At 45.0% G+C, this 16,242-nt stretch overlaps 1 protein-coding gene across 23 annotated transcripts in view; it reads right to left on the bottom strand.

Moving 5' to 3' along the window:
• KALRN (kalirin RhoGEF kinase) overlaps nt 1–16,242 on the bottom strand; it is a 692,612-nt gene that overhangs the window by 377,928 nt on the left and 298,442 nt on the right. For all 23 annotated transcript variants that reach the window (XM_027536336.1, XM_027536351.1, XM_027536368.1 and 20 more), the window contains exons 7-9: nt 12,904–13,095; nt 9,207–9,338; nt 5,873–6,103 (exon numbers count right to left, since the gene is read on the bottom strand). In XM_027536336.1, the coding sequence (XP_027392137.1) occupies nt 5,873–6,103; nt 9,207–9,338; nt 12,904–13,095 (555 nt within the window). The remainder of the gene's footprint in view (nt 1–5,872; nt 6,104–9,206; nt 9,339–12,903; nt 13,096–16,242) is intronic.

The following is a 16,242-nucleotide window of genomic DNA, read 5'->3' as shown; positions in this document are numbered from 1 at the left end:
GAATCTCCTCCCTGACATACCCACCAGCTACCACCAGTTGGCATTTCAGATTTTTGAGAATGATTCCTACTGTGTGTGTTCCCCCATCTCCCTGGGACTATGTATGCCCTGGGTGAGATTTTCCTTCTCAGATGCTTTAATCCTTCCTTTTTATAAGAAGAGTTCATTTCTAGACCCATCATCATTCCAGTCATTTTTTTCCTAAGCATGCAATTTGTAACCTAAAGTGCTCACCTTTTATTATGCAAAGCTGTTAATTGGATTATACAATGCCCAAACTGGTTTAGTATGATTAAGGGGCTTTAGTCATTATAGCTAGTAAAAGATCCACTATCTGGAGTTTAAAAAAATTACCCTCAAATCCTTTTTACACATTGTTTGGCAGGCAAGAGCTGACACAGTAAAAGCTATAGCTTTCCATATGAGGCTTCAGTAAAAACTGAGAGAAACAGGTGAGATTCATTTGTAGTACAGAACTATGGATTTTAATATTAATGCATTCATTCAGAATGGAAAGTCACTGAGCCAGAAAATACTGTCATCATTGCCCCTCCCTAACTCACTTTTGGGCCACTTAAAAGCAAAACACATTGTTCTTAAGGGAGGGCACTGGAACCTCAAACAGGTCATGTCCTAACCCTTCCAGCCTGACCTCCTGCTATCACTGCCAAGAGCAGGCACTCAGTTAGATTTCCTCTTCCCTGTCCCCTGGCTGTAACTTAGCTCTCCACTTCCTGGCTATCCCCAGGAATACCATCCCCAGATCCTCTGCCTGAGCTCCAAGGACCAGTGCAAATGCCATTCCAACCATGGGAAATTTTCCTGCTGTGACTCCACCAGCCCATTGTTGTCTTGCTTCTCTGGCCCTAAACCCAGACAGACACCTGCCACTGACACATCCTCAGGTACATATGTCTTCTCTCAGGCCAGGGACCCCCAACTCCTAGCACAGGGGCTTGCACACAAGTGTTTCAAAACACTTTACCAATTTATTCTTGCACCACAGGCAAGGGGAAGAAGAAAAGGAGGTAGAATAAGACAGCTTACAGAGATACTCATGACAGTTTCTCTGCCTGTAAAAATGGGATGGAATTTGCATCTGTCAGAAAGATCAAGACTAGCTACTCCTTGTTCTTCTCAACAAAATTAGGTCTATCTGGGCTCAGAAGGAGCCCATGATGGAAAGATAAGTTGGCTGATATTGTTGTGAAATGCTCTTTTGGCTATTGCTTAGTAGGGAATGGCAGCCCACTCCAGCATTCTTGCCTGGGAAATCCCATGGACAGAGGATGGGGTTGCAGAGTCAGACACAACTGAGGACCAACACTTTCGCTTTCACTTTTAGTACTGTTCCACTCTACGCTGGAAAAACAACAGCACTGAAAATTATTCCACTAGCAATACTATGGCAGGTGTGCCCTGTCCATGCATTTCTGCATCTTAATGAACCCAAGCTCCAGTTTCATCCTCAGAGACTTATTTTCACTGCCTCCAAGCCCAGAGGGGAAGAGAATGGTAAAAGGACACCTGTTGGGACCCAGAGAAGAGCTAGCACAGAGGTAATGTGTCAGGCCGATTCTGGCTACATAATGTCTAAATCTTGTTTTCACTGGTGTCTATCTCGATTTCAACCTCTCTGCTTTACTCCATGCTTTGGACAAGGTAATCCTGCTTGGGAAAAGACCACCCCCAGAAATGGCAATGTGATAAGGAGTCAGGCACAGTGAGAGGTTGGCTGGTTCTCCCTCCTCTCTCCACAAGCAGGAGTCCCTGTCTCTTTCTCTTCTGTCTCTGCCCCACCTTCCTCTTTCTCTTTCTCCTCCCAGCCCATGTATGTCTGTTTCTCTGATCTCTGTTTTTAAATCTATCCTTTTCTTTCCCATCCCCCACAGTCCCTGTCTCTCCTTTCTCTCCCTGTTCCAGGGTGTGTGTACGTGCGCGTCTGTCTTTCTTCTCTCTCTGTTAGGTTGTATGTATCCCTCCTGTCTCTCTTCTGTTCTCCTTCTCTGTCTGCCAGGCTCCTTTCTCGTGTGACTTTTCTGTAGGATACCTGGACTGGGAGCCAGAAGACTTAGTTTCTGGTCCTGGAACTACCATTAACTAGCTGTGTGGTTATGACCAAGTTGCTTTACATCTCTGGGACTCAATTTCCTTGACCTATAGTAGGTGAGACTGGGTGCTCTTCCAGTCCCTAGCAGTTCTGAAATTTTTATCATTGAATGAAATGAAACTCAACAGATCCATGAAGCAGTTGCTATTGTAGAAACAAAGGAATCAGGCTGGGGGTTCCCAACAGCACAAGCATCAGGGCACACCCGAGTACTACTCAAAGAAGATGTGACTAAACCCAGGCCATACTGCTGGAGGATCTACTACATGCTAGGCAGGCACTGTGCTTACACCTCATTCAGTCCAAAAAGATAGGTATGTGATGTTTCCTATTTTAGGGGTGAGGAACTTGAAGCACCAGGAGTGAAGTCACTTGCCCAAGGTCCCATGGCCAAGACTTGTCAGGGCAGGGTTTAAACTCAGGCTCTCTGGCTCCAGAGCGCATGCTTTTTATCCACAATGCTATATTGCCCCAGCCACTGATGCTCATTCACAAGCTTCCCACTTAGGCTGTAGAGTAAACATCTCTCAACCCCAAATGTGCTCAGGAGTCTTGGATCCAGACTATATGGTTAATCAATTCTCTCCTCTTTCAGGATAACAACTCTGACTTCTTGCGCCTCGGCCTGTCCCATTAATACTTGATTGCTGTGCACCTGCCTGGCATGCTCAGGTAGCATGGAACTTTCTACTTTCAAGTGTGTATCTTTTGTTGCCTTTCTATGTAAGCAGGCATCTTGCCAGAACCTAGTATAGTGTTGGGCTCCCCGCCCAGGCCCCCCCTTGCTGCATAGCTGATGGGCACCAAGATGCTTTGTAGCGCTAATGCTATGTCCCTGAGTCCCCTGCCCGGGGGCTGTAAGTAAGTATCTGGGACCCTGCCGCCTTCCACGATTCCTGCACGCAGACCCCAGCTACTCCCTGGCAACTACTGAAGGGGCTGGGAGGGAGGATTAGCTGGTGCTCAAGTCATAGAGGCAGAAACTGGGGTTCTCCAGGGACTATTTCAGCTCAAGTCAGCAAATACAGAAAGAACTCCAGCTTTATGCCAGACAGCTAAGAGTTGTAAGGGGCACAGAGAAGCAGCAGTCATGCCTCCTGCTCTCAAGGAGATACTGGAACAGAAGAGATAGAAAAATGCAAAATAAAAAAATGATAAATATATAAAGTTTCAATAGCACTTTGACTTTTGTGTTAAATTATTTTTTATGTATGTGGATGCATGCATGCATGTCAAGTTGCTTCAGTCATGTCTGACACTCTGGGACCCTATGGAATGTAGCCCACCAGGTTCCTCTGTCCATGGTATTCTCCAGGCAAGAATACTGGAGTGGGTTGCCATGCCCCCTCCTCCAGGGGATCTTCCTGACCCAGGGATCAAACTCAAGTCTCTTATTTTTCCTGCAGTGGCAGGTGGGTTCTTTACCACTAGTGCCACCTGGGAAGTATGTGTATATGTGTGTGTGTGTGTATATATATAATTAAATATAATTATATAATTGTGGGAGCACAGAGAAAGGAAACTACTTGTCCCAATCTCATTGTGAAAACTAGGACAGGCTCCTGCATGGCTTGCAGTTGGGAGACCAAAATCCGAGTTTGTCACTGGAACCACCGAGTTCATCATGTCCAGTGACCTCTGAAGCACCAGCTCAGACACTGATCAGATGCTGATGGTTGCTGGGTGTCAGGAAGCATCTGAGACCCATCACAAATTAGTAGCCCCTGTTTATCACATTCGTCTTTGCATATCTGTCCCAGAGTCAGATATTTGGTGAGCGAGAGTGAGTGGGACAAATGGCTGAATGACATCATGTCTTCAGAAGTCACATTCACATGTCCAGAAAAGAATAATGGAATTAACCACCCTGGGGGATTCAGTCCTCATGGAAAATCCAAACCCTTTTACTTCTACCTCATAATCTGATGGCTTTTATTGAGTGCCGACAATGTGATTCACTGATAGAGGTGAACTGATAGTGTCTGTATTCCTGGAATGCTCTCGTTTCTAAGAGCATGATGTAAAACAGTCAGCGGTGTAGCTTTGTTATACTTTCCCCCAGCTGTAGTGTAGACGTCAGGGTGGCCATGGAAAAGTCTGATAACCGCTATTTCCAGAGAGTCTGTGTCTAGATGCCGCCCTCCTAATGGGGATGTCTTTCCCCACCCGCCTCACAGCCCTCTGCCCCTCTCCAGCATCGATCCTACACCATCCAACAGCCATGAAAACAGCAGGAAGGCAATGAGCACACCAAGGAAGCTGCATAATACATGGTACAGAAATCTCCAAAAGTCACTCAAAACAGTAACCTCTCCTCTGTGTGCCTCTGGAGGCTGGCACCTCTGTCTCATTCACAGACCAACTCTGCGGCCTCCTGTGCTCAGAGATGATACACTGATCTGAACAATTCCAGACAGCAGGAGCAGACAACTAAAGCATTTGCTTCTCCATTCCCAGCAAACCCCACAAGGGTTTCAGAGCCTGGGCCAGCACATCAGCAGTTCCCACCTCTCCTGAGACTAAAGTGTCACCTCTGAAGTCTCCTCACTGCCCTAGCTGGGGGGTGGGGGCTGCAAAGGAGTTAGGGCAGCCCAAGAATATGGGACACTTCTGGAGGGCTGTCTACTCCTGGGACTGACTGCATGGCGGTAACCCAACACACAGAGGGTGTCACAGCCCCTGATAGGATGCCCTGCTCTCCCTCCAAACCTATCTCCTTCTCAGGGTACCCAGTGTAAGGTCTCCCTAACGACAGCTGTAAGGTGAACCAACATTCCAAAGATACATCCAGTTAGCTTTCCATTTTCCATGTATGTTTCGATATACTTTTTGACTACACTTGGTCAATATCACAGGAGGTGTGGAAGCAGAGTGAAATGCTATTTTATGTGTATAAATCCTGAAATTATGAGGTGGCCACAGAAAAAGTCTGAGAACATGAGTGCTCCCACCCCTGCCTCTTGCAGTGAACCAGCAGGGAAATGATACTAAAACTTAACTCTCATCTCTAGTTCCCAACCACCCCCTGCTCCAGCTATTAGTCCTCAGAGAAAAGCTCCCAGGGGTCCCCAAAGAGACAGACAAAGGAAGTATGAGGAGAAAAGAATGGGTCATTTCATCCAAAAGGGTATTTGTGGCAAGGCTATCCTTTTATAGTTAGAAAATAACCATTTCTTTACTCTCTGTGGTAAAGAATAAAAGCTATGACTATTATAATAATGCAAGAAACAGATTAAGCCAGAAGTAACCTCTAATTACAGAACATACAATTATCAACAGCCCATCTTTTAAATCTGGTTTCCGAATCAAGCTTGCCAAAGAATCCCCTAAAGGCTCTGTATGCCACCACCCCCCAGCTCCAGCAGGCCACCTGCATCCCTGGTTGAGAAGCGAGCTGGCTGGGGGTCCAGCCCTGACAGTGCTCAGATACCCACCACCCCAGACCCAGAGCTGTCCAGAAAGCTAATGCCTGGGGGACGGTCAAGCTTTCCCCAAAGAAAACAAAGTCATGATTGCAAAGAATTGCTCTTTCTCAGATTGAGCCTCCCTTCCCAACCCCAGGCCAGGTCTGTAAAGCTGCTTAAGTGAGAAGCATCAGTGAACAAGTCTGGATGGGTATAGGAGGGGGTGGGGGCTGCTGGGGGCTGGATTGCCCTCTTCCGTCCATAAATCAGGCATCCCCAGGCCTGGTCACCTCAGTGAGGGACTCAGGCATGCCTGCCTGGTCTGTGACAGATGCCGGGCGGGGGAGCAGTGTGGTACCTGCTGGACGTCCTGCTGGAAGACGCAGAGCTGCAGGCGCTGGTGGAGCCGCACCTTGCGGTGCTGCCAGATGCTCTCGAGCCGCCGCTGGTGGTGCAGCACTTCGTGCACCACGTCCAGCACCTGGTGCACCGCCTTGGAGTAGTTGGCTGTGGCTGTGAGGGACTCGGAGTTCCCGGGACTCAGGGGCCGCTGCAGCACATCCAGCAGTGCTTTGCCGTCCTGGCTGACCTGTAAGATGAGAAAGGTCAAGTTGAAGGAGAAGGGGGAGGTGGGGTGAGGCACAGAGAGGCAAGGCAAGCTGCCAGGGCCCCTGGTTGGAACAGAGATTCCCACCCAGATTCATGACAGCCGAGGAGTGTGCCACCAGAGCTGACCCAGTGTTCGGCCTGCAGCCTGGGGAGGTGCTGGTGCTGCAGCCATTGTCTTCAAGACCCTGAATCAGTGTCTCTCTTCGAATTTCAGCTTTTTCAGGGCAAGTACTCTGCCTTGTTTATCTTTCTCCATGCCTAGAACAGTGCCTGACACTCGGTACTTGATAAATATCTTGACTGACTCTCTAACTAGGTTAGGCAACAGAACTCCACTTTGGGAAAAAAAACCTGAATATAAGCTGTCACCATAAACCCCTCTGCCTCTTCCTTCCTCACCTTCCTTTGCCTAGCTCTGAACTTCTAGGTGTGTGACTAGAGGCAAGTTACTTAACCTCTTTGGGCCTCAGCTTCCTTGTGTGTGAGGTAGGGATAGTAATGGCACATACCTCAAAGAGTTGTGGTAAGGATTAAATGAATTAACACAAGCAGAGTACTTAGTTAGAACAGAACCCAGTGTGTAGTACTGGCTACCGAATTCTATCTTTATCATCATCATCATCATTTCTCTGTCTTGCCTTTTTTATTTCCTTGTCATTTTCTTTCTTTTATATTTATCCTTCTTTCACTCTTTTATTCAACCCCCTTTTTTTTTATCCTGAAAACATGCAGAATAAGTGAGTGACCCTTGGATTGTAGACACAACATCCATGCTCCTGGGTTCCCCAAAACTCACCCTCAGTGCTAAAACCAGTGGGGGTGACATTCCCTGTCAATCCTCACCAGATTCCTGGCAATATTTCTAGAAAGTGGCATCATCTGATTGACACTTGTGGCTCTCCAGTGCTTGGCAGAGTATCCAAGGAGCATGTGTCTTTCTAATTTAAAACAGTGATGACTACGAATTTTAAGACCCCAAATTAATCTGGTTAACAATGAAGTCAAAGTTAACAAAGAGTTAAGACGGTCTTTTCCTTCCAAAAACGTGGCAGAGGAGGTGTGCTCCCACTTCTGGCCTTATGATGACGAAGAGGGAGCTATTTGCTGGGCTTGCAGGTTCCCCTCCCCTACCTGCACATCTTGATAATAGCTTGGCTGGGGGTTCAGAAATACAGAGCCTGCAGTTACTCCCCTGTTGATGGAGCCACAGAAGTGCATGGGGGACTGTGGCATGATTAAGAAAGGAGAACACATGATTAAGGTGGAGAACGCAGCTGAGAAAGGAGAGAGAGCCTGGCTGGAGGAAAATGACCAATTTTGATGACCAACTCCATCCACCCCATTCTACTGTGCTGCCTCCTACGATGTATTGCCAGGAGAGGGAGAGGGGAAGTACGTCATCAATAATAGAGACATGAGTAAGATACACATTTTGTGGCCATACCCGGGAGAGCTCTCTTCAGGGAATTCTGAGCAATGCTGCCTTTGGGCACTGTGCTCTGTCCAGGGCTGGGTGGTTCCAGTTGGAGGGCCAAGTCCTAAAACTCAAGTCAACCCAAGTCCCAGCCCTCAGCCTCAGCCCACATGTGCAGGACGCAGGGGCAGTCCACTGCCCTCTAAAGTGGGCTTGAAGGGAGCGTCTCCATCCCACAGTGCTAGGGCCTGAGAATTAACTGAGAGAAACGCCGTGTCTCTCTACATATATTATAATCACACTCCATGAGTGTGTGAGTATAATATTCCTCTCATTTATATGCTCTATTTTTATATTTTATAAAGAGTAAATTTAGAGATTCTTGACCCACGGGCAGAGGCACAGTTCTGTCCTGAGAGAAAGCCTTTGGCTGTGAGCATTGGAGCTGGTGAGATCAAATTTGGCTCACTAGTTCTCCTCTCTCTGCCTCTTAAAATGATGAAACCTGTTACCTTTTCAGTACTTATTACTGTCAGGCACTGGGCCAAGTGGATTATACAAATTACCTTTACAACTCTTAAAACTACAGGCATTTGTTATTACTTTCATTTCACAGAGGAAGAAAATGAGGCTTTGGGTGGTTAAGTAACTTGTTTGAGGTCACACGGGTAAGAGAAGGAACCAGGATTCAAATTTCCATTTTGACTGTGGCAAAAACTCTTATTTTCACTCAGTTGAAATTAGTTAGTTCTTTGACTTCAACAAGCACCAAACTTACTTGGGTTGATATTTATTGAAATGGAGGTTCCAGGTTCTACTTCTTGACAGTCTGATTCAGCCTGGCATGGAACCCAGGAATCTACACCTTTAACAAGCACCTCAGGTGAGTCTGAGGCAGCTGGTCCAGGGACACACTTGAGAAACAGTGCCTTAGCTGACCTTTCCCCCAAGAAAATCCATGGGCCAGATGTGAAGACTCTTCCCTCTTCTCATCCAGCTTTCCTGATCAGCCCATCTCTTCACATCCCTCAGCTGCTCCCTCAGAGTTCACATCACTTAACAAACTTATTGGGCTGGGTGTATTCACACACATGTACCTATAGACTTCTTTTCTTTTACTTTAAAAGGAAATGTTTCCCCCTTAACTTGTACCATGTTCCCAGTCTTTGATTTTCTAGCATAAGAGCTGTTTAGTTGGACTTTCACTTCCGCAGCAGCTTCTCACTCCTACAAACACTTATCTCCACCCCATGGTGAGTTGTCCTCTGGACCTGCCAGTGAGGAAATTAGTACTTTTTTTGATGAGCTGCTTCATAAAAGTGGTGACAAGGCTAGTGTGTACATGCCTGTTCACCATCCAGAAAGCTCCAGAGGAGCACAGTCTTGCTTTCTTACAGTCCTTCCTCTGACAGTCCAGTCTTCACACACAGGGTGAGGTGCACACACACATGTACACCAATGTGGTACCTGCTGATGGCTGCATTTTTCTGCTTCCTGGGCGGAGACCATCATTCACAGATCAAAGATCTTAAAGATGTCTCCGAAAGGAGAAAAATGGCCTCTTTTCTTCTTAGTCCAACCCAAGCTATTTCACAGCTCACAGGCTGGCGCTCTTGCCACCCACGCCCATACATAGCCAGGACCCGTGGGTGTCCTGCTTGGTTCTCACCTCTGTGTAGGCTTGGGTCACCTGCTCATACAAAGACTGGTGGTGGTGGATCGCCAGCTCCAGGTCCTGCATCTCAGAGGGCAGGCCACCTTCACTGCACATCTTGCACCAGGCATCCACTCCTGACAAGAACTGGAAGGAGATGCCAGCTAGGTCAGTGTGGGAGCACTGGGGGCGGGCAGTGACAGGCACAGACAGATACCTTTAAGAAGCATCAGGACCTCTGGAAGCTTTCAGAGACCACTGCAGAAGGTGGAGTTTTTTCTTTAATTCTATAAACACCAACCTCAGGAAACAAGTCAGACCCAAATACCTATTTAGAAAGTGTAGTTTACACAAAGAAAGATGACTACTATGAAACTGCTGGGGATGGAAGTTGTCTTCATGTTCAGTGGGCTATATCCACTATAAAATACACGTGTGAAAACAGCTCACTAAATTATATGTGTACATGAGAGATGCTTATCCTGTGCATGCTCACACATGAGAGGCAACATATAACAAAATGGGATATTTACACATACGTGCTTTGCAATGTGGATATCTAGCTGTGAAGAGGAGCAAAGAACGCCTCATAAAGGCCCATCCAGCACCCCAGGGAACTTGGAGAGACCATTCCTACAGGGGATGGAGATTAACACTCAATAAGATTCCTGCTGTTGGGTCAGAACCCCAAGGGTCTGGCAGGGGGAGGGGAGATTAAGGACAGACTGCACTATGTCTAGAGTGACTCCTGGGATGTGATATATAGATATAGATCTTGACAGAAATCAAATTATTTAAAAATTAAAATTAACAACTGTGGAAGACTATGGGTCTCCATGCACAAAGGGTAAGCTAACTGAAATCACTCAGATTTATTGGGTGGAAAATACACCTCTAAAATGCAGATAATTCTTCACCCAGTAGTCTGGAATGGTTCTGTCTATGATTCTTCTTGCCTGACTGCACAGCTCCATTTAAATTAATTGCCTAAATACCTTTTTATCTCATTGCCTAGAACAGCCCATCTGAGGACAATAAAGAGCTGCCTAAATAAATGCATTGAAAAAATAGCCTTGAATCCATTGTTTGGTGTGTGCGTGTGTGTGTATGTTTTCCAGCTAAAAATAAGCATGGTTTATGAGTTTCCCTGAAGGACTGGCAATCTTGAGAAACTGCATTAAAAAAAAATGGATACAAATAAAATTTCTTCTCATTCGAAGTAATCCAAGTCAGGAAACAGCAAATAAAAGTTGATTCCTCCAGTTACTCTCAATTCTGGTATGTGCTTCTACAACTGCTTGAGTCGTCCTCTTGGTATTATGTCAGCTTTCAGTCCTTAGCCAGTTGGCTGTGGCGGTTGATTTTTCATTCTGTATGTTTATATTGCATTAAGCCACCTCCTAACAATTCTGGAAGAGTGCTGGGTATGACCCAGTATCAATCTGCACGTGTTTTCTAATACCTCAGAAGCTGCTTTGCTCCATCAACAACCATTTTACCAAGGAACCTGAAAGTAACTTGACGGTTATATGTCAATCATGGGGGTGGGACTGCTTCAAGGCCTTTGGGATTTCTTGGTAACACTCTAACCAGAATCCTATATCAGACCCCACACAATGGTCATCTCAAGGACAGAAAGAGAGGCAGAGAGGGAGGCATTGAATCTCCATTGCCAATCTGGAGAAATCTTGAACAACATTTGAAGTAATAGGGTTGAAGAGAGAATAGGAGATTAGTTGTGAGTATTTGCTACTACCACCATTATCATAAAAAATAATAATAAAACGTTAGATTCCTCTCAATGTGTAGGGCTGCTCTTAACTTATAACACAGAATTTCAGTTTCTGGGAAAGGCTCAGATAGAATCAGACACAGGGTAGAGGAAATACAAATATACCAGGCTAGTATGTTGAACATATACCCACAGTAGTAATGTTTACCATTTAATAAACACACTAAGCACCTAATGTTCCATTTCTAATTCTTATAACAGTGCTGTGAGATTTATGATCATCCCCACATTAGAGATGAGCAAACAAGCTCAGAATGTTGAGGTGACTTGCCTAAGAGTTAATGATCAGAACCTACATATGTCTGGCATCAAAACCCAGACTCTTTCAATTATTCCATGCTGACTTCCATGTTAGGTGGGTAACAGAGGAAGAGATTTAAGGAATGACCTTGTGTCTGACTCTACATTACCTATGAGCTAACCAAATGTCATACAAAGAAAGAAATTTAGAGGATAAGACCATGGCTTTAATGTTAGACACACTTGATCCCAGATACCTATGGATTGATTTTCACAATGGTGTATGAATAAACTTTTAATAACCAGCATATATATGTGTGTGTGTACACACATGGTATGTTATAAATTTTACTGCTATAAAAGATGTGTAGCACATACATAATTTACAAAGAAACTGTAAATTTAGAAGCATATAGAATGCTTATGATAAATTCCATGTAACAAATTAATTCTCACAGATGCTTCTATTTGTAAATGAAAAACTTATATAGTTACAACACAAAAGCTGGTTGGTATTTTAACTTTCGTTAAGGTATAAGACAAAAGTGAAAAACACCTGGAGACTTATGTCAGAATGTTACTCATTCATCAGTGATTTTAAGTGGCTTTTTTGCCTGAATGAAATTATATTTTTGAATATCAGAAGAATATTTCCTTAATTTTGTGTTCTATTCACAGTGTAACAGCTCTACACAGGGCACATTTTTATACTAAATCTAAATTTTAAAATATTTTTTCTTTCATTTTTTTTTAAAAGATTCTATACAATCAATAAAACAACAAATTAAGCACTGGTTTGTAACACTTGATGATTTCCATGGTGTAAAACATCTATCTTGGTCTATTTCAGGCTACCAGTGTGACATCACCAACTGTGGAGCTGGGAGGAGGTGATCAGCAGCACACAATTGTATACTTTTTCCACCATAGACATAAATATTAGAAATAATCTCAAGAACATAGAAAATAATAAGACCTATTGAAATAATTGAAAATGATGAATTTTGAGTACTAATTACCTTTGTTTTTAATATGATATATTTAAACTTATACAGTTTGAAGTAATGGCTATGTTTAACAACCAGTTCATTTTTTAAATTTGTGAAAATTTAGCTGTTGGCTCTTCCTAAGCTGGTTAGAGTCAGCTCCTACACTGGATCTTAGGCAGGTCACTTAATCTCTCTGAGCTTCCCTGCTCCTCTCCATAAAATGGGTTAATAATGTCACTGGCCAATGCCAGTAAGAAAATGGCAACAAATAATAATTATTTCTGTCCACTGTATTATTATTATCCACAGCAAATGCTTCATGTAAAATTAGTTTTTCCCTGATAAAACTTAATGATCAGTTTAGTTTCACTCCTTGGTCTATGTTCATGGAATGCAAACTAAGCAGTCAACACACACACACCAATAAACTAGTAAGCAGAATGTAAACAGGGTCTGGGTTCCTTCCTGTTTGAATGTAAGCAAAGCCACTAAGAGTTATCAATGTCTCTCTGTGTACACAGGGGCCACGACCGTGGTAGAACATGGGTTTTGTCACAACTACCCAACAAGGTCTTCAGTGTTTCAAAAAGAGAGGAGGGGCTCTCTACACCTCAGGGTATGTCCCTCCCAACCTGCCCTGTCTCTGCCCCTCCCCACCACCAGCAGCTGCAGCAGTTCCCCTTGGCCTCACCTGCTCAGCCTTCTGATGGAACACAGCAGACATGGCGAGGATGGTGCTGCGTTCATCCAGGGCAGCTGCGAAACTCTTCCACTCCTGGTCTAGCTGCGTGGAGATCTGCTTGATTTGCTGTGAAGCATAGTGGCCAGCCTCTGAGAGGCGGGAAGCCACAGACATGATGCGGTTGATGTTGACATAGGCATTCTGGGAAGCAAGGGAGAGTGGTGCTTAGTGGGGCAGGCTGAAAGGGCACCCACAGAGCACTCTGGGGTGGGGAAGTACATAGTGAAGGAGGCCACCCAAACTGAAAAGTTTGAAAGAGGCTCTATCAGCCATATTAGCATATCCATTTTAGGCCCAAAGGAGGCCTTTGTTTACATATTAAAATTTCAGCAGATGGCAGGTACAGAAACTGAGCTTTTCCATTCTGGGGACCAACACAGTTCCTGTGGTTCAGACACTAAAGAATCTGCCTGTAGTGCAGGAGACCCAGCTTTGATCCCTGGGTTGGGAAGAGCCTCTGAGAAGGGAACGGCTACCTACTCCAGTATTCTTGCCTGGAGAATCCCATGGACAGAGGAGCCTGGCAGGCTTCAGTCCATAGGCTTGCAAAGTGTCGGACATGACTGAAGGGACTCAAAGCGGCACATGGCACATTAATACCCGTGAATACAGTCACTTTACATGGACGACCTTAATAATCCTCACAATCACCTTATGAGGTCATGCATGGGGACAACATGGTACTTCCAAGAGTTTCTCGCTAGAAGCAATGGCTCAGACCAAGGCAAAAGCAAGAGGAGGAAAAGGCACCCCTCTCAACTCAGGAGAGGGCTGTACCCAGGGCATTACTACAGTAGGGCAGCAATGCGCAGAGAGCAAAGTACACAGGTCACAGGATAGCCACACATCTTCCTACCACCAAGTGAAGACTTTACTGTCCCCCGTTCCTACCCCCACCAAGGAAGCAGGTGAATAAATAAAGATAGCATGTGCTGTGCTTAGTTGCTCAGTCGTGTCTGACTCTTTGCAATCCCACGGACTGTACCCTGCCAAGCTCCTCTGTCCATGGGGATTCTCCCGGCAAGAATACCGGAGTAGGTTGTCATGCCCTCCTCCAGGAAAGACAGCATATGAAGCCACAATATCCACACTAAAAATAAGACCCGTGGAGCCCTTTCTTATCCCTATGTGATTTAGGAACATTTCCCCACCTGACCTCAAAAAGGCACCTGTGAGGTTCTCCTGGCCCTGCTGACTCCGCTCACCCTGTGTTTTGTTTACATCCATTCTCGTCTTTGATTGCCAATTAAAAATTCATGACCATGTGTTTCATTCCTTACTAGGCCGGCAGAAAACTCTCCAGGAAGAAACAAGACAATAGAAAACCCACAGAAACAAAGACAGTAGTGAGCATGGTTATTTTTAACTGCTATCTCCTATTAATTGTCTGAGGTGTCAAAACAATCAAGCAATATTGTGGCACCTGCAAGGAGCTTTTCTGACTCACACAATGTCTGTCTGAAGAAGGACTAGGGTGGCAGGTTGCTTGCACACCTTTGTTCTTTGTTACAAATCTTCTCATATGATAATAAATATTCTTTAGCAACGGCATTTTCTCTTGTCTCTATTAGCTCAGTGGTAGTTCATCAATAGTGGGTAAGTTTAATGAAGGTTCTTTATTTTCTTTTCCCTCTTCCTTCATGGTCCCTACTCATCTTCATTGTCCCTGACCTCAAGCATTCTGTCCCAAATCTGAGACAGGTTTATAAAGTGGTTCTTCATTTAAAAGGTCTCTGTGAAGGTTTAAAGGGTTAAGTGAAGCACTTAAGCACAAATCCATCCTGATGTCTATGCGTGATTTCTTCCTTTAGACTGGCCTGAGACCTTTCTGATGTAGCATGTTTCCTTAATAGAACTAGAATATTATTAACTATTATTATTTGAAATAACTATCCTTCAAGGATTTAGGAATCATTATCGGTCCTGTTTTCTGAGTTAGGACATAGATTCTTCTTAAAATTAAACTCTATTTATAGAACTGACAAGAAAGACCAACTCTGAATTAGATGGAAAGAAATGGGGAAGATGGGCATACACTCAGTTTAATAGTTCTGTCTTCTAAGGGACTAACATCTGGATTTCCCCCAAATTTCCTGCTAGGGTTTCACCCAAAGCAGACTTTGGGTGAAACAAGGATTTGGGGCAGATTGTTTATACAGGTATGATTCCAGGAAGCACAATGAGGGAGTGGGCAAGTCAGAGGGAAGGGAGGCAAATGAAGACAGTATGTGCTCATTAATGGGTTACTGCTGTGAGCACCTGGGGGGTCCTCCTTCCTGAAAACTTTAAGAGACTGTATAGAAAATACTTCCAAACCTCGCAAGGGGAGATGAGGGATCTGGAGTATTAATGCACCAAGTACCATCACTCATGGTTGAAGTTCCTCCTGGAGTTACTCCCTGGCATTTCCAGCCTGGCCTATACACAAGCCTAGTACACTCCCCAGGCCAGAGAGTGACCATGGGCAGAGAAACGTGGGAAGCTGTAATTGTATATGGGAACCAGATGTCCCTTGGGGCAGACTGAGGGGTATGAGTGGGACATTGACAGAGTCTAATAAAGCTCTCCTTCCAAACTAGGTTCAAGTCCTGCAAACCCTCCCCACCCTCATACATTTATCCAGACCTATCTAGTTTTGCTGGGTTTTCCTGTCCTGGGAAAGACCTCCACATCCTCTGGCCAGATGGGAAGCAAGAACAGCAATAAAGAGCAGAGCATGGCCAGTCCCCAGGCTCTCTTGTGTGTACAGCATGAATGCCTGGCCCTTTGTCATCAATGCCTGTTTTATGTTCTCTCCCCACAGGGACAGGGAGACATGTTCCTGCTCACTTTCAGGAAGAACTTTCTAGCTATTAGAGATGTCGAATTGTGACTACCACTGGAGGCTGTTAACACTTTGTCACTCATTCAAATGTTTATGGAGAGTGGACCAGGCTCTGTGCTGGGGGCTGTGGGACATCAAAGAGGAATGAGACAGGATTTCTGTCCTCAGGGGCTCACAGCTGAGACTTAAGGAAAGTCCTCAAATAACTGTAATTTAAAGCAAAATGAAGTAAGTGTTGCGACAGAGGTAGCAGCAACTCACAGTGGGGATGCAGAGAGAAAGAATCTGAACCACCAGCCAGGATGTTAGGAAGGGGCTTCCTGCACAGAAGGGGGTGGTGAAGCTGGCGGTCCTCCAAGGCCCCCTTCAACCCTTAAGCCTGTGATCATAAATGAAAGCTAAAGACAAACAAATAGAAAAGACCATAGCTTACATTTCACATTCTAGAGACTAGCACAGTAAAT

Source organism: Bos indicus x Bos taurus, chromosome 1 (genome assembly GCF_003369695.1).
Source record: "Bos indicus x Bos taurus breed Angus x Brahman F1 hybrid chromosome 1, Bos_hybrid_MaternalHap_v2.0, whole genome shotgun sequence".
NCBI lineage: Eukaryota > Metazoa > Chordata > Mammalia > Artiodactyla > Bovidae > Bos > Bos indicus x Bos taurus.
This window is presented reverse-complemented; position numbering and strand designations above follow the sequence as displayed.